General features: G+C 37.0%; 1 protein-coding gene across 3 annotated transcripts in view; it reads left to right on the top strand.

The window, feature by feature from the left end:
- The window catches only part of NELL1 (neural EGFL like 1), a 912,020-nt gene that overhangs the window by 881,477 nt on the left and 11,308 nt on the right, over positions 1-19,235 (top strand). For all 3 annotated transcript variants that reach the window (XM_012456483.2, XM_012456482.2, XM_012456484.2), the window contains one exon: positions 12,605-12,798. In XM_012456483.2, the coding sequence (XP_012311906.1) occupies positions 12,605-12,798 (194 nt within the window). The remainder of the gene's footprint in view (positions 1-12,604; positions 12,799-19,235) is intronic.

Here is a 19,235-nt window from a genome sequence, read left to right as displayed (position 1 = left end):
AGTTCTGAGAAAAGGAGGACATGGGTTGGGGACTTAGAGGCTTTATTGGAGAGCTGAAACTTGAAGAGAAAGAGTTGGGTAATACACAAGGAAAAGATTGATATGTTACCCTAAAAAGGTGCTTTGTAGTGTGGCTATGGTTTTAGGGCCCTTTCCTCATTGTGAACTTGACATTTTTTTGGAAAACAAGCAACAAGAGAAGTTCTTAAGTTTTAAATGTCTTTTTTTTTTTTTTCTTTCTTCCTGAATAGTTGGCAGTCTCAAGTGAGTGAAAACAGAATGAGAGGGGCATCTCTAAAAAATAGATATTCCTCAGATCATATTGCTTCCTGTGAACTCAGTACCCCTTGTAGCTTCAGGCAGTAATTTTAGAAGCATGATCCTCAGACCAGCATCATAGGAGTCGCCTGGGAACTTGTTAGAAATGCAAATTCTATATTACACTCTTTAGACCTTCTGAATCAGCAACTCTGTGGGGAAGGGCCTAGTGATCTGTGTTTTAATGAGAGCTCTCATTGGTTGATTTGAAGTTCACTGCGCTTTGAAAACACTGCCTTGGGGTTTTCATTGAAAGCCCTCAGAACACTCAAACTGTATGCAAGCTTGTGAATACATGTGTGCCTACATCTTTTGGAGGAAATGGAACCATAGTTGTTCCTGGGATCTTGGCCACTGACAATGTGAGAACCGCTGTTGAAATACTAGGATCCAGCCTCAATATTTCCAGTTACCACTCTGACACTCTGACTCTGCCTTAACTTATAAGTATTGTCTTCCTGGGGATTTATAATTCAGTCTCAGGGGAGATTCATTGCCTTCCTTTCTCAGTGTCTGAGCACTCCTTGATATTGAATTCCATGTAGTTTCAGCTTCCTGCCTTTTTGAGGCTCAGTGTGAGCAATTGTTTCATTATAGAAACTCCTGGTTTGAATGTGTTAGAGCCAAAGATCATGTCTAAGCAGCAATTCAGATATCATTATTGGTATGGTTTGGATGTGTCCCCACCCAAATCTCATCTTGAATTGTAGTTCCCATAATCCCCATGTGTTGTGGAAGGGACCCAGTGGGAGGTAATTGAATAATGGAGGCAGATTTTTCCATGCTAATCTCATGAAAAAGAATAAGTCTCACAATACCTGATGATTTTATCAAAGGCAGTTCCCGTGCACACACTGTTGCCTGCCACCATGTAAGAGGTGCCTTTGCTCTTCCTTCACCTGCACCTTGACTATGAGGCTTCTCCAACCATGTGGAGCTGTGAGTCAATTAAACCTCTTTTCTTTGTAAATTACCAGGTTTTGAATATATCTTTATTAGCAGCGTGAGAATGGACTAATACAATTATCTAAAATTTCTTTGAAATAAATATTGAATAGTTTTTTGTTTTTTTGTTTTTACTTTGATATCACTCAAGCTGCTGTGAAATATTTACCTGTGCACTTATTTTAATCTGTAGTACCCAGATCAATTAAAGCAGGGAATTTTAATCTGTAGTACCCAGATCAATTAAAGCACTGCCAGCATAAAATCACCAGTCATTTGTTAAAAGAGCATTTATTGAAAGGATCTGGTTAGTGTTAGTCTCTGTACTAAGTCTTAGACATACAGAGAGGAATATGACACAGCCTTTGCAGTCTGGAGTGGAGACAGTGGAAGTGAACAGGGATTTGGGGAGGCTGTATTGTGGACCAGCTAGATCATAAATCAATAAAAATAAAAGACTCAAAGAAAAAGTGACTAACTTCTCATGGAGTTAGGATATTTGGGGATGGCAATGTATATGGTAATCTTTCACAGAAAATATAATTGCACCAGGTCTACTGAATGAGAAGGAATTTTTTCTAGGCAAGATACTCATTAAGGGAAGTATTCCAGGCAGTGGTAGTAATCTGATTGTAGATGCAGGCATGAAAGTAATCTAATTGTGTTCCAAGGATGATGAGATTTCCAGTATGGATGAAGCAGATGCTTTATCCACAAACCCTATATGGGTTTGACACAGGTGAGGAATAATTAGACCAGAGCCTTGAAATAGAGGTGGAGACCAGATTGTGAAGGGTATTGTGTTCTAAGGCAAGGAGTTATAAGTTTTGAATTTTATTTCATAGTATCAGCATCACATTATTTTGTTGTGAAAATGCAATCATTTGTAAAGAAGTCACTATTTTTAATATGACATGTAGTTACACAAATATAGTAGTACTTCCCACAAAATTTCAGATACTCTATCATAAATGTCTCAGTGTGGTTTTCTGCACCTGTGTAATTTTGTTTCTGCTGTTCCTTTTGCTTGAAATGACTTTATTCTGAAAAAAGTGAAGCCCTCAGAATTAGGCAACTATTGAACTATAATCATTATCAAGCAACTACTATGTGCTAAATTTTTCCTAAAATTCTCATAATGAGCCTTCAAGTTTGGTATGACTTCCTGCTTTATAGATAGATAAACTGAAGAACAGAGAGGTCTGAATTTTCTCATCACCACATAGTGAGTAACAATTTCTCAAGTGAGAAATCGTGAAAATGACTTCCTAAAATAGTTTGTTTGGGGACACATGTAAGTAAGAGATTCAAATACAAGTTTCTACCAATTCCTAAATAAACAAACGTGGAACAATTGAAAGTGGATCATTTTCCTGCCTAAAAAATCTTCAAGATAATGGGAGTAGAGTAATCAGAATATTTATTTAGCTTTTTTTTGAAGAAGAGAGCATGGCAGACCAGTGTGATGCCATTGTAATAAATGGTCCAGGTAGCAGAAATGGAGAGGAGTAAGTGGCATTATGGGATAAATGGATTCTACCTACTACAATAAACTGTAATGCTATAGAGACCTTGATTTAATAATTTTATCATTGCCTTTTACAAATATTAAATATCGTCAGTGTTTGGATAATCAGTGTATAGGTTGTCCCATTGGAGATTTTTATTAGTTTGTTTTCATGCTGCTGATAAAGACACACCCAAGACTGGGCAAATTCCAAAAGGCAGAGGTTTAATGGAGAACTCAGAATTCCTCATGGCTGACGAGGCTCACAATCATGGCGGAAGGCAAAAGGCATGTCTTACCTCTCAATAAGTGAGAGACAGATTGAGAGAGAAGTGAAAGCAGAAACCCCCTATAAAACCATCAGTTCTTGTGAGACTTATCCACTACCATGAGAACAGTATGGGGGAAACCACCTCCATGATTCAATTGTCTCCCACCAAGTCCCTCCCACAACACGTGGGAATTATGGGAGCTGTAAGACGAGGTTTGGGTGAGGACACAGCCAAACCATATCAGAGATTTACCAACTAGTCTTTGCATAATGTTACTGTGTTTGTTTTCTACAGAACTGAGAGGCAATCATTGTGTGATGAGGTGGGACAAGCGTGGCTTGAAGCTAGGATGCCTGCATTTGTGTCCTGACAGAAACTTTCTAGTTGTATGGCCGACCCTGGGCAAGTTACTTGATCCTTTGTTGCTGTTTCTATACCCCTTACACTGGGGTCCTAGCATTGCTAAAAGCATGCTGCTGCATACAAGATAACACAAAACTAGGAGAGAATTTTACTGTACTTTATGGTTTCAGGAAAATATGATTTCTATATAAACCTGACTATATTATTAACTAGAAGACAAAAATAATTTTTAATATCGAAATATAAAACAATATATTTTATACTAATACATAACAGGGTTTATGTATATCCAAGATTCCAAGTGAGTGTTCACTCTTTTTGCCATGGAGATAACTTTGGTAGAAATGTTTGAGAAGCAGTGACCATTTAAGTGACCCTCAGTTTGGTTAAGTGGCAATGATGTTGATGCTAACCTTCTGAGTATTTTGTAAGGATAAATTAGATGATGAATTTCAAATGATTTTGAAAACTCTAAAGAGTATAATATATGAGTTTACTAAGGTATTATTATTATGCATAACAAAAAGATAAATCTCTGTTACATAATAATGTGTAAATTAATCATAACTCAATAAAAGTACCTAGGGTGGCCAGGATAGCAAACCATCTGCAGGTTCTTGAGGAAGATACCTGAAAGATACATGAATCTATTGTTCATCTCCCTCTGTTAAGTCTTAACCTTCCAAGAGCAGAAATTCTGTCTGTTTTACTTGATGTCATATTCCCAATTCCTAGAATGGTATCTGATATAGCAAATAAACATTTGCTGGAAAGTGAATTTATAAAGGGACTCTCAGAGCAATCATTTTTCCTATTAATGAGGACAATGGCCCCCATCTACAACTTACCCTGTTAAGCTGGGCTCAACCAGGGTTGAACTGCAAGAATCTTTTTGTTTGTAATCTGGCACCCTGAGTGGCATTAAAGATACCAGCAGTATTAAAGATTTTTGAAAAGTGATATGAAAGATCAACAATGGTGGACACTAAAGTGGTAAGAACAGATTTTAGTCCCTAATAAACTATTGCAATAGGGAAGAGCGCCCAGTGTAAACAGAATGGAACTTCAATTTGTGCAGAAATGATTGTGTGTTTTAGAGGGTGAATAAAAGAGTAGTAAGAGGGTAAGGCAAGGGGCTTGAACGTGAGTTAGGGAAGTGGAATTTACAAAAGCTGAAAGGGTAGGTTTGTTTATGTGAAACCCATCTGAATTTGTTAAGTAACACTTAACAGAAGTTAAACTCAGCTCCTCCACAGAGACTAGGGGAGGGGTCCTATTTTCAAGTATTGGCTGAAACGAACAGTAAATTATTTTGGCAGCCTTTACCTTTTCCAGGCAGAAACTTAAGGGGTTTGGAATTGCTATCCTAGAGATGTGACACTGAGTTGTTAGAAAAAAATATTATTGTTTGTTGGAGTCTTTTAATGGGGGTGGTGAATAGGGTGGACAAAATTATTTGTCAGAGGGTCTGTTCAAAGGAGTCTGACTAGTGTTCAGTCCTAGATAGGATTTTTGTCAGTGGCCTACTTTGGTTTTCCTTGGAAACCAACTTAGTTTTGGCTTATATGGTTTTACCTCCCTTAGAGTAAGAAATGCAGAAAGAAAGACAAATTTAAATAAAAAGAATTTGATTCTCAAAAGTCTAGAGCAGTGGACTCCAGCCTCCTCCTCTATGCTTCCTTTCCCTTGTCCCCACAAAAGCCTTATAGATCTTTTCATAGTGTCTTCCTTTCAAAATAGGAAGCAACCCCAGACCTGTTTTACTAAACTAGTTTTTTTAGCATTTTAAAAAAGGAATATGAAGAGAGGATCAAGATTCGAAGGGATAAAATCTTCCAAGAAAAGACACCATGAAATCAAATAAAGATTTATTAATTAGCTTGTTTGTCTTCTCTGCAGATACTGCCCTTCTTGGAATGGTGGTTCAAATTACTGTCCTTGATCAATGACTTAACTCCTCTACTAGGACATAGTTTTTGGAAAAGCCTTGACTAACCCTTAGAAATTATAAACTATAATTACATAGGGCAGTGAAAGGAAATAATAAATAATATGCATGAAAGGACCTGAAATTCTTAGCTCCTGTAATCTAACCCTCCTGTTGCTTACATTAAGACCTGGTTTGAGAATTGCTGCATTGACAATGTTTTTAGACCTTTGATTTCTGTGTAAATTGCAGGATGCCTCTCGGAGTGAATGAAATTACTTTGTAACTTCCCTGTGCCTAAGACCTTTCCTTGGCATGGAAAAGAGACAAAATAATTCCTCATATGACAACTTGCTTGAAAGAATGATCTGTCAAAATAGAGAATTAGTTTTGATTTTCACCTTGGCTGGATTCCCTGTGTTTATTTGTCACTGAGGATAACATTGCCAAGGCTTCAATGCAGACAGGAAAAACATGCTTCTTCCTTATGTTGCTTCCTCTCATTGGCAATTGCTTACAAATACTCATTAAAGGAAAGCCAAAATGTTTCAATAATTATGGAATGTCCAAGAGAATTTTTTAATTCTGAAAAATGCATTATTGTCCCAATGCTAGTTCCTTCCTTCACCTCTATTCTGCTCTTCTTCTGTCACCACTCATATTCTAACACTTGAATTTCAAGCTCAGCCTTACAGAAGTGAAAAGTCATCATATCAAGTTGGAAATGGACAAGATCTTAGAAAACATTTTCTATAACTTGTACATTTTACCAAAGAGAACCCTGGGCCATCCAAGGGTTCTTTTTCAACCACAGCTCACCAAATTTAAATTTAGCAAATGTTTATGCATTTCTTATAAGGTGAAAGACATTGTAAAAGAGACACAAAGATAAGACCAGAATCTTACAAATTTGAATCGGTAAGGATGATAGAAAAGGTAGAATTCTTACAGCTAAGCATACGAGAAAATATAAAGCAGATACAGGCAGCATAAAATTAAAATACAAAAAAGGTAATTCTTTTCCACAAAGGATGAAATTTTGTTAAAGACATTAAACAATATAATGGCTATAACAATAGAATGTGTATGGCCAGGTATTAGTCATTTAGTGGACTGCAGCAATAATACAAACAGCCCTCCTACTCATAAGCAGATAGATAAAAACATATAAATTTTGGGTTGTTGACATCAATATTGTAGCCTCTGTGCAGTAAAACTCTCTTTAAACAGCAAGTATTTCAATATTTATAGATTTTTTTTATTCTCTCTGCTGGTCAGAACTGTATTGATTTTAAGCAGATTTAATCACTAGTTAAAGAAGCATGACTTGTTCATAGCAGAAAGTAAACCAACTTGATTAATTTAGAAGAAACTCTTCTTCATCTACAGTAAAACATCTAAATTTGTACATCATATAAATAAAATGTAATTAGTGACCAAAGCAAGTTTATGGAGCATAAGAAAACTGTGTTTTTTAACATGTTTCACTTAACATTAGATTTACAGATTAAGGGTCAGAGAAAGCTTTTAATGTTAACATTTCTGGGTACGACTAGCCAATGTGCTAACATGTGTATTTGTATGAGAATTCAGAATTCACATGGAATCCTTGGCAAATCGATGAATGTTTGGGCTGGCTGCATCAAAAGAGATCAGGACTGGTGGTGCAGATTTGAGTATGTTTGAGTATATGTCCTGAAGAGATGGGAGAGTGCAATTTGTTAAATGGCATTAAATCCATGAGAGAAAAATTATAGAAACAAGAACAAGACCAACAATAATAGTGACTAATCATTTTTGAGCAATTATTACATGACATGACAAGCATATTATTATGTACTTGCCCAAATTATTGTATGGGGTATATTTTTATCTACATTTTTCACATGATGGGACCAAGATTCAGAGGTGTTAGGTAAATTTTTAGTCATACAACTAATAAATTGCAGGGATGGGCCTGGGACAGAGTTGACTCATTTGGCTCTGTATGGCTGGAACTTTCTCAGTTTTAGTGCTGAAAGTCAGCTATCTTGGAAACTCCCTCAGTGCCAGGCAAAATGGTGTCCACAGTTTCTGGATTACAAAGCTTCAGCTTTTAATTGATATACTATACTGCTTCCACTAAGGAGAAATAGAAACAAGGATCAGACATGGAACCTTAGGATACACAAATAATTTTTTTAAATGAGAGATAATTATGAAGTCAATACTTACAGAACCCCATCTGGGTTCTTTGTCCATTGTTTCCCCAGCACTTAGCAGTGTATCTGGCATAGAGTAGATGCTCAGTAAATTCATTTATTGATTGATGAGTACTAGTGACTAAATAATGAAAAGATAATAGGATTAAGAGGTCAATATTATATTCCAGAAGCATCAAAGAGTGAGGAGCTCTTAGGCTGAAATAATCAATAACAATATTTGTTATAATATTTTTTAAGCCAGAGTGATGATTTTGCAAATTAGTGGTTATGAGAAACTTCAGGATTTAGCCTTTGAGAAGAGGGTCCCATGGAAGCTTGCACACATTCAGGAGAGAATGAAAATGAGTAAATGGGGAGAGCTGCTAGTTGTAGATACTAGGAAATAAAATCTGGATCAAGGAAACAGTGAGCCGAAACAGTGTTTTATTTTTCCTTTGCCAAAAGAGAGAGTCTCCTTAATTAAAAGGGGAAGATTCATTGTAAAGAAACAAAATTATACACCAAACAAGGGAACAGCATAGAAAAGGGTTTCTTCCTGACTCAGGGAGGGTTTGGGGCTGGAACAGGGAATGAAGAGGTAATCCTAAAGGGATATTGAAAATTCTTCCTAAAAAATACATAGGAGCATCTCAAATAGATGAAGCTATCGCTCACTTATCTCTTCCTTTAGTCTTTGTCTTTTCAGGCTGAACATCTTGTGTTTTGCCAAAGTGAGATGAGTTTGAGCCCCTCATCAGGCTAATGGATCTCTTCTGATGTGTTCTAAATGTGACAACCTCATTCTTCATAGTCTGTGTGCTAAAGGGAATACAATATCCAAATGTGGTATGGCCAGTGCATGATAGAACATGGCTGCCACTGCTTATTCTGGATTTGAAATTCCTTGTACAGATTAAAATTTCATTAGCCTTTTATTTTGCAAGTTACATCAGACTTCAGATTTTGCTACTTGATTATTTTACTTATTTTGCTAATGTGTAATGTGTATATTTTCCCCCATAATTTTCTCTCTGCCACTGTAAAAAGCAATACTGCTTTAGCTATTAGAGAGGCATCTATGCTCTAGCTTGTCTGTCATTAATAAACCCCCAAGCTCTCTTCTCATTCCTGAGCCACTCATGTCTGGTAATGATTTCCACATAGGAACACACACACAGCTGGATATTTAAACCCTAGGTAAAGTTTTGGTTTCTGACACATCACCAGTTTGAGTTTGAAAATAAGACTAGATGTACTGTAAAAGTTATTCAAGAAAGAGGAATAGGGAGTAATGAAAAAGTTCACTCCTTTGACCTGTTACCAAACCACTGGTAAAATGTTTCCTTTGATCTCTGAAATCAACCTGTAGAACTATTAGCTCCTGAGGCAAGTACTAGTGCAGTTGTTATGCTATTAAAACTTCTGCAGAGCCATTTGTCTTGAAGGGTAGGAAAATTGTTTGCAGCTAGGTTGGGATTGGTTTGGTTGCTGCTGATATAAACATTTCTGAATTACATTTTCTTGCATGCCCAAGTAACCTAAGAACCTCACATCAAAGAAGAAAGCAGATTGACTTGGCACAACTAGACTTTTTTTTTTTTAAGAGCAAAACTGAGTACAATAATAATAGCTTTCAGAAATTGTGAAAATGTTAATGCAAGAAAATTAGTTCTAATGCAAGCTTAGCCATGGAATTTTATTGAAAAAAAATTCATTGGAGCATGAAGCATTTTAAATAATGAAATTATAAGAAGAAACACAAAGAGATCACAGCCAGCCATTATTTACAATAAGAAAAAACAAGTACATACTAATGATAATAGATTTGAGTACAAAATACTCAAATACTTCATCTAATCTTTCTTTCATTGCCTGTTTGTCATTGGGAGGCCTGTCTGATGATTTGGGTAAGTCTTATGAGTGAATAACTTTGTGTTTGCTCAGCAGAGAACAACAGTTGCAATATGTAAATAGGGTGCTTCTTCCCGTTGGATGCCTTGGGATATGTATAATAGATTAAGTTGGGTTTGTGCAGAGCAAACAGGTCTGTATTACTAAGAATATGAATAATGTTGGTTTCCATAATTGCTAACATCTGGCTTTCCATAAATCTGTTAAATTGCATGGAAGCAGAATTAGATTTCTGTGTCATAAGTAAAGCAATTACATGGAACTCTGTAGGCAATATGGTCCTATATTCAACTGTGAAATCTTTTCATTCTGGAGAAATGAAAGCAAATTCTGGTTTTGTGCCCTGTTTTTATTATGCACAATAGGTATGTTTATGCACAGTCTTCTTAATTTATGAGAGAAAATCACTACCAATATATTTGCAATGTTATAAATGCAAAATAACCAAATATTTTAAAAGCATAATGTAGCTGGGCATTAGTTGTCAATTTAGACATTATTTTAGAGAAAGCCATAAATTACAGGCCCTTTTGTAGCCACTGATGGTGGATGGGTTGAAATTATACTTCCAGACAATTTCTGGAGCCATTTGTTAATGGCTTCCTCTGCCCTTGTTCTCAAGCATTTGACAGAAAATCAAATGTTTTTTCCTGGGGAAGGGGCAGGGCATTGCCCCTACTTCAATGTGGTTACTGATTTGCTGTATTTTTTCTACTTTAAATTAGACCCAAGGGCCTTCACAGATGCGAACTCAACAACAAAATGTGTTCCCCAAAGGGAGGGGCAGGGTTGTGGTTATGCCTTATACTTGTTGAACACTCTAGAGAACAAGTTTTGACAAAGTAGGCATTATCATAGTCTCAGTCTGTGAATTTCCTAAGAAAGTTAAATGGAATAAATACATCGGCCATCCATATAGTATTATGTTATACTCTGCACTGGGAAAAGAAAGAGAAATAAAATTTAGTGTCTGCCTTCAATGAGCTCACTCTCTCTGGAGGTAGATATACTAAACATGTAACTCTTGAGAGATGAATGCAAGGATAGAATTGTGTTTAAGGTACAGAGAAAGCAAAATGTCTATAGTGAATGTCTTGCCATGTAAGAGATGGTGATGCTTAACCTGAATTTTGAAGACTGCGTAGGAGTGAAAGTAGCACAGCAAGGAAAGTGCTTATCAAATAATTTATACCTCACCTCATTCCCTATAGGCCAAGAAAAAGTAGAGAAAGAGAGAGAGAGAACCCCCTTAATAAGAAAAAGCATGTTCTAAGCCACCATTGTTTCATAAGAAACAATATGGCCTCTTTGTGGATCTCCTATTGCTTTTTAAAAAAAGATCAGTTGACAAAATTTATATGTATTTATGGTATACGACATGATGTTTTGAAATAGGAATACATTCTGGAATGGTTACATAATCAAGCTAAGCAATATATGTGTTACTTTATGCACATTTCTTTTTGGCAAAAGTGTTCTCAGCAGTTTTCAAGAATACAATACCTTGTTATTAGCCATAGTCACCATGTTTGACAATAGATCTCTGGAATGTATTCCTGCTATTTAACTGAAATTTTGTATTCATTGTTGTTGAATGAAAAGGGAGGGGACAAAAGATAACAATTGAAGTGTTAGATGGCGTTTGTATGCTATGCTGGGTTTTAAAATTTTTGCAAGACCATAGATTGGGTGGGTATAGTGTATATAGAAGATAAATGAGAGAAAAGCAAAGTAACATGTCAAAGAATATACAGTTATGTGTAAAATGGCTATATATGTAAGCACTCAACTAAAAAGTAAGAGCTTGGTTTCAAACATTGGTCACCTGACTCCCACATTTAAAGCTGCTTTTAGTTGAGAAGAAAAAGAGAATGGAAAGAGAGGCCATAAGAAAGGAGCACCATATGTACAAATACACTGAGAATGGCATGGGCATGAATAGTAACAGTGATCATATATACTGAGGCTTGATATTAGTTGACTTGGAATATAGGCATCATAATTTGGAATCTTTTCTATAATTTTCAAAGGAGAAGTCGTTGTCCATTAATGAAATGTCTTAACTAAGGCTAAAATTGGTAAGACAAAGACAAAAAGTAGATCTTGGAAAGAAGTGGCTTCTAGAAATATTATTAGAATTTCTCAATGTCATCTGCTTTGTATTGCACCATGTGCAAAGAAACTTATGCATAGCAGGTAGACCAAAACCAAGTAGACTAGCAGACACTTCTTGAATGGCCTCAGACACTAAGTACCAGTACTTCTACCAATGAGTAGAAGTTACTTGGTCATATATTTCATCTCAGTTTAAGGGAGACATTTCCAAAAGAGTTATTCAAAGGTGGAATTAGGTATTTTGTAAGGTAATGGATTGCCTTTTAGGGAAGGACTTAAACCAGGGTTGGACAGGTTTCTGTTTGAGATGTTGTTAAGGTCACTCAAGCTTTAAATGTCAGAATGTTCTGACTGGATTTATGTTTTTATTCAATTCTTGGCTGTCAATAAAGAGCAGGACAATATATTTCATCAGCATCCATCCATGTAGCTCTGATATTATTTTTTATGCATGGACAAAAATTCTGCTGGCCATTTGGATAGTAAGGTTTTGATTACAAAAGGCTCCTCTCAAGAAATGTTCCCACTTCTTTCAACCTTGGTTGTAGGATCTAGGAGCAGTCTAATTGCCTCAAGGTTGCCCAAATTGCCCACTTGTTCCTACTCAGTGGCTAATATATTCACATCTTTTCTAAAAGACCCAGATCTCCTTGGGGTGTATGCATACTGTTAATGAATTAACAGTGTTTATGGCCTCTGGATGAAATCATTCTTAAGAACATCCTAAAAGCAGTTCCTAACTGCAACTGGATGTTTTAGTAATTGGAGTCGGGCAGCTACCTGTAGGTTTGAGTCTCAGATCAGCCACTTACTAGCTGTATGACGATAGTCATGCTATTTAAGTCTATAAACCTCAGCTCTATTATTTGCAGAATAGGAATAAGGACAAATCCTCTCACACAGAGCTGAACTGACTTGCAGTGTAAATGAGATAATGCATGTGAACATCTTGGCACAATACCTGCCACAAGGTAAATGGTCAATGTTGTAAGTTAATGTTGCTATAAATGATGGCTATTCTCTAAGTTCCCTTGGCTAAGACTCTGTGCTTCCTATATTGCAGACATCGATGAATGTGCCTTAGGAACTCATACCTGTTGGAACGATTCTGCCTGCATCAACTTGGCAGGGGGCTTTGACTGCCTCTGCCCCTCTGGGCCCTCCTGCTCTGGTGACTGCCCTCACGAAGGGGGGATGAAGCGCAATGGCCAAGTGTGGACCTTGAAAGAAGACAGGTGTTCTGTCTGCTCCTGCAAGGTGAGACTAATGTGGTTCAGCAGAAATTGAAACTGTTCTTTCTTTTCCTCCCTCCCTTTTCTGCCTCCCCACCTCTCTCCCTCTTGCTATTCACTTAGTTCTTATCTACACTACAGCTAATGATGATGCTGAAGGGCAGGGAAACCTGCTTTGAATTGATTGTGTTCTTAGTGGAAAGTGAGGTGTGAGGTTGAGAAGAAACTGCAGGGAAGAGGAAGCAGGGAAGAAAAGCCAATGATAGTCTTCCCTCTGAAAGCCTACAGTGTCTTTAAGTTTGGTTGGGTGAGAGTTTTAATGAGCCCTCATCCCGCACTCATACAAATTTGCTGATTAAAACTACTGTTTGCCTAAAGTCACCACCTGCATGAACTTTCTCACTTTATGACATCATCTAGAAAAGCAAGGCCAACACACTTGCATCCAGTGCTCAGACAAGTGAACTTTCATTTTGAACAAATGATAATGATAGTATGAGGCCTCTTAGAAATTGATGTCTTCTTTGTTATTCTCAGTGCTGGACTATTCCTTATATTAAGTTGTTTGGAAGTGAGTTTAATGCTTATGAAAATAAAATTCTGTCATCATTTATGCTTTGTAAAATGGGTCCATTAAAGTGTTTGATCTCCTTGTGCTTTATTTCTTCTTTTATTGATCTTGCCAATTTATTTTCCTCTGTTATTGCTCTACTGTAGCTTTTGCCTTGTATGTCTATGTCTGTTGGGATGGGAGTATTTAATCTTGGGCTTTATGGGCATGGGAACCAAGAGAAATTACTTGCTTAGTGTAGCCAAGTCTCCTGATAAATTCCCAGTGTGCTCCCAAGAAACAGAGCTGAAATAAGCCTTAAGAAATCATCCAGTTCACCCACTTGCCTTCGTCTGCCTTCGTCCGCCACACCTCCACAGACCTGTGGACACCTAGTTAGGAGGGCCACATTAACAAGTGCTTAGATCATTACCCCATAACACCTGTTTTTTTACCCCTTTCACATAAACCTTGTTTCCTACACAACAATTTAGGTTTGTTTTCCCATATTGGAGCACCTGCTATGTTTCGACCACCCTGTAATTCAAAACACAGCATCATGTTTACTTCTTACAGCACTACTTTGAAAGACAACAAAACTGAATTTCTATGGGATAAAGTAACTTGTCCTAAATATTAAAGATATAAATGTCTAAGCTGTGACTTGAACTCCAATAGCTTGGCTCAAAGTTCACAGTTTGTCCATCTTGTCAGATGTCTTGCAACACTCTACAGAAGAGATTTATTGGTATATGTAAAACCAATTAGGTAAGTGGTAATCTAACTTGACTGAGGTAAAACTTTCAATGCAGGACTATGTAAGTGACTGGTGAGACATTCCCTCAAGTGGTTTTGAAGTTATTAAGTGTAATATATAACCACATGGTACTGACTCAAAGGGCATTTTTTTTTTCTTTTTTAGATACAGAGTCTTACTCTGTCGCCCAGGCTGGAGTGCAGTGGCATGATCTCAGCTCATGGCAACCTCTGCCTCTTGGGTTCAAGCAATTGTTCTGGCTTAGCCTCCAGAGTAGCTGGGACTGCAGGCACACACCACCACACTTGACAATTTTTTTTTTTTGTATTTTAGTAGAGACAGGGTTTCACTGTGTTGCCAGGCTGGTCTCGAACCCATGAGCTCAGGCAATCTGCCCACATGACCTCTATAATGCTAGGATTACAGGCGTGAGCCACTGCACCAGGCCAAAGGGCAAAATTTTTTAAGAGAATAAAAATCTCACTGTGGTTTAGAAGATTTCCATAATTTCTTATAGAAGAGGATAGCAATTAGGTGCCCCATTCAGCCAGCAGAATGGGGATGAATTCTTTACTAGGTCATTTCAAGAAAATATTGTGTTTTAAAACTTTTGAGGATGATCATTACATATCCCTACATCCCTTTTGGGCTTTCTTGGTCCCCAGTCCCTGGAATAGGCAAGGGACATTAGTGGAGTCTTGACTAGTATAAGAGTAAAATTCCTCTTTCAGTTTTTGTTTTATTTAAGCCAAAATGAAGCAGGGAACTTACTATTCATTGAAAATTTCCCAGAGCTTCTTTAATTAACTGTGTTAATAATCCAAGCAGCCTAAATCGATTTATTCTGTTTTGAATCCTAAAGTGTTTCCAAAGTCTTATGAGAATTAGACTGAAATTGCCAAAGGGATGAGCAATTCTTGTAGTCTAATTTTGTTAATATGATGCACCTTCACTGCAAACCACTCCAATTTCTGAATAAAGTACTAGGCAGATTTCTGTATGTAAATCTTTTGTATTCTAAATGTATTCATTGCCCTTTTATAGCACAGTTTCCCAGAGGTTGTGAAGGGGTAGGAAAGCCTGGGTTAGGAGCTGAATTAAGAATCCTGAATCAGATTCTGCAAGTCACCCTTATAAAATGAACTGCTTGTGGCCTTCCTTGTTTGTTTCCATTATTTGAAGTTGAAAGTGCTCTATTTCAATTTGATAGGAAATATCTCCAATACTTACACATCCAAATGGACAGTTATAGTGGCATCATCTTGGAAGCTAAGAAATAAAATCAAGGTTGGGGTATAAAGTACTGTTTTTTCAATCATATCCTTGACATTTCAAATTTAAATACCATCAAACTATACAATAGTAGAATTACACAAACCAACAAAGGGTCAAGGTTTACTGCTGAAAGAAGTAGAGTCAAATTTCTTTCAAAAGGCTACCTGCCCCTTTGAGAGTCAGTACACCAGGTTACCTGCCAGTGTTTCATGGTAATTGAAAAAAAGGTCTTGAAACATGTCCACAGATGAATAGAGTTCAATGGTGAAGCTAGGCTAGCATAAATGGATTTGGGCTTTTGTTAGATTCTATGTACTTCCTTGGCAGTGACAATATTTTTGTGCACCTTCAGACCACCTAGTTAATTAGGTACAGAAAGATTGCTGCACCGATGAAAACTCATGTTCCTCCAACATTATTTAGACCACAGAAACCCAGATGAATAATGGTTGTGTCTCTTGGCTTGATCCCTAAATCTTGGTTACAGCCCAACTTCTTTTCATAGATACCCATCTGTGGCTCTTCTATTCATAAATTTATACAGGACTTTAGGAAGACATCTTAATTTTCTGCCTGTGCTACATAGGAAAGTAGAGACGTCCCCAGCCTATTAGTTTCAAGGAAATGTAGTATTTTACTGTAAGTAGTTGTGCTTATGTTACAGCTCATGGAGATGAAGAGGGAAATGGATACAAAAACAACTAACCACTTGTCATATATGGTAGAACTATGAACAGTTTGCTGTGGGAACACAAAAGGGGAAGTACAATCAGCCCTCTGTACTTGTGGGTTCTACATTCATGGATTCAACCAGATCAAAAATATTTATAAAGTAAAGATAATGCAAATTTAAAATAATATCATATAAACATTTTATTTACATCCTATTAGGTATTATTAGTAATCTACAGATGTTTTAAAGTATATGGGAGGATATGCATAGGTAATTTGCAATACTATGCAGTTATATGCAAATACTATGCCATTTTATATAAGGGACTTAAGCATCTGTGCTTCTGGTATCTGTGCAGAGGTCCTCAAACCAATCCCCCAGAGATACTGAGGGATGACTGAATGTTATATTCTGCGAAGATGCAGAAGGGAATAGGGAAAGCCTTCAGAGAGGAGGCGATCTTTGAAGAGGACCTTAAAGGATGAGGAATTTAGTCAAGTAAAGATGTAGAGGAAGGTGAATCTCAAACAAGAGGGAACCATAAGAGCAAAGATGCAGAAGTGTAAGACTACATATTGTGTTAGAAATATGAAGTGAACGATGAGCTTGAATATCAGGAGCAAAAAGAGTATAAGAAGGGTATAGTCAATGATGAGCCAGCAGAGAAAGGCTAGAGACAGAGCCAGGCTATGAAATTTAGACTTCATCCTGTGGGTAGCAAATGTTCATAAGAGATTTGACATTTAAAATTGGCAGGGCCCAATCAAGGTCTGATTGACAGTGTGATGGATGGCATGAGCAGATAGAAACTAACTAGAAAGAAATCACTTGGGCTGATGTAAAGTTTCAGAGGAGTAAAGATGAAAGCCTGAAAGAGAGATAGATAAGAAAGATCTAATGGGAGAAAATGCAGAAGTTAAAAATGGGTCCTGATGAGTGATGATGCTAGAGACTTTGTGTCTGTGGTAATGTCTTCCCTATTCTCTGAGCAAAAAAAAAAAAAAAGCTCCTGAGTAACATGTTTGATACATAGATGCCCATTTTCTTGGGTGAACAGGATTCAGGTGCCACTGATAAGAGTGAGAACGAGGGTCTGCAGGTTGGGTTTGTATGCTACTACATCTATACCTGCACGTACACCTACACTTATACCTACACCTATACTACTTTGAGTAGTAACTGGATAGTCTATTGGGAGAAAGAGAGCAACATGTGAAGGCCAGATTTTGTTTTTATGCTTTCATACAGTTAAAAAAAATGTGAGTAGCATTCATCTTGAAAACAAAGTAATACTAAAGACTTGAGCAGTGTTAGGTCTTGAGTTTTTCTGGGGACTACAGAGATAAGTAGGGAAAGGGATACTATAAATAGCCAGTAAACTTCCATGTTATAATAAAATCAGGGACAAATTACTGTGGAAAGGGAAAGCAAAGTGAAGACCTTTGCTATGAGATTGCCTGGAATCATAGCCATCTGATCTGGTTTATGTAAACCTATTCCCAGAAACTGAAGAGGATGGCCATGTCAGGAACACCTCAAGCACTCATGTATCTCTTTCTGGCAAGGAGGAATCACCTGATCTGCAAGAAGCTGTCAGGATACTGGTCGTGTCTTCCTAAGTATAGCACTCACAGGATAAAGTCAGGGATGAATCTGGGCTGTGCCTGGGGCCAGGGTAGAGGTAAACTTTCTGAATTCCAGCAAACTACTCATAAAAATACTTTGCCTTGCTATTTGAACCCAGCTAGAAGCATTATAAATATTTTTCTGTCTATGGTGTTTTTGATGGCTGGAGTTGGCTGTGCAGGCTCTAAGATTGTGTTTCTTTTTCTTGGAAAAAGGAACTTATTGGCAGGTTTTGTTTGACACTCAAAACTCCAGGGGTCCTGTCAAGGAACAGGGGCATCTGTTTTCATTTCCTCGACTCTTTTTCCTGTGGTAGTGCTCAAAACCCTGCTTTTTCCTTGCAGGAGCTTGAACATTACACCATGCTACTTCCCCATCTGACTGGGTGATTTTGTTTCTCCATCAATGATTTTGAAGCTTTGCACCAGAATCACCTTCAGGGCTTGTGAAACTTTGATCACTGGCTCTACCCCCAGTATTTTCTGGTTCAGTAGATCTGGGGTGGGGTACAAGAATTTGCATTTCTCAGTAGTTCCCTGAAGAAGGTAGTGCTGCTAGTTTGAGGACTGCTACTTTGAAAACTTTTGCCCCAAGAATCCTTCTGATACCATTTTATCTAAAATAATTTTTTCTATCCCCCAGCCTCCTCATGATACAAAGGTGCATCACAGTGGAAAATCACTGTTACGGAAGTTCAGGTTAGGGATAAGTTTCTGTTTTGTTATTAGTTTTCTACATGGAAAAGGCATTTTTCCTCTCTGGGCTTGGTTTCTTCTTCATTAAAATGGGATAACTGGATAAAATGATTACTAAATGTGTTTATACCTCAGGTGTTTGAACGGACTAAGGGACTAATTTGTGGGCTGTGACCTGAAGACAAAAATTAATACTTTCTAAAAAGACTGGAAATCACAGCCCAATAAATTTGTTTGTGAGAAATTAGAGTAGGCACGTCTAGATTACCAGCCCTAATTTCATAGTCTTTATCAGGCATCTGCAGGTTTTTTTCTTTAAAGGGTCATATTGTAAATATTACATGTTTTGTAGACCATAAAGCTTCTGTCCCAAATACTCAATTCTGCCACTGCAGTGTGAAAAAATCCACAGACAAAACGTAAATGAACAAGGGAGCTTGTGTTCTAATAACACTTCATTTACAAAAGCAGGCATCAGGTTGAATTTGGACTGTGGTCATCAGTTTTCCAACCCAAAGTTTATATTACTATTTGATTTACAGAAATAATCTGACCTATTTGATTTATAGAAATAATCTGACCTATGTCCATTTTCTTGATTTGAAAGTTACAAAACACTATGGTAGAAAAAAACAAGAGTGATATTATGTAATCTGGAGTAAATATATCAGTGTGTTGACTATTCCATATTAAAATCTGTATTTAATAGCAAAAACATCTATAATTTTCCATGGCATAATGAGAAACAATGTATTATTTATTTGATAGGAAAAATTTATGTCACTTTTTAAAATTCAGAATCAATTAAGTATTACAATAGTTATTAATTGCTTGTCATTGAACTTGTAGTATAAAATTGCATAAAAACAGCTTTTGTGGCAGAAGA

Source organism: Aotus nancymaae, unplaced genomic scaffold (genome assembly GCF_030222135.1).
Source record: "Aotus nancymaae isolate 86718 unplaced genomic scaffold, 86718_ANA_hifiasm-v0.15.2.pri h1tg000059l, whole genome shotgun sequence".
In the NCBI taxonomy this organism is placed as follows: Eukaryota; Metazoa; Chordata; class Mammalia; order Primates; family Aotidae; genus Aotus; species Aotus nancymaae.
The sequence above is the reverse complement of the archived record's forward strand: the minus strand, read 5'-3'. Positions and strand labels throughout refer to the sequence as shown.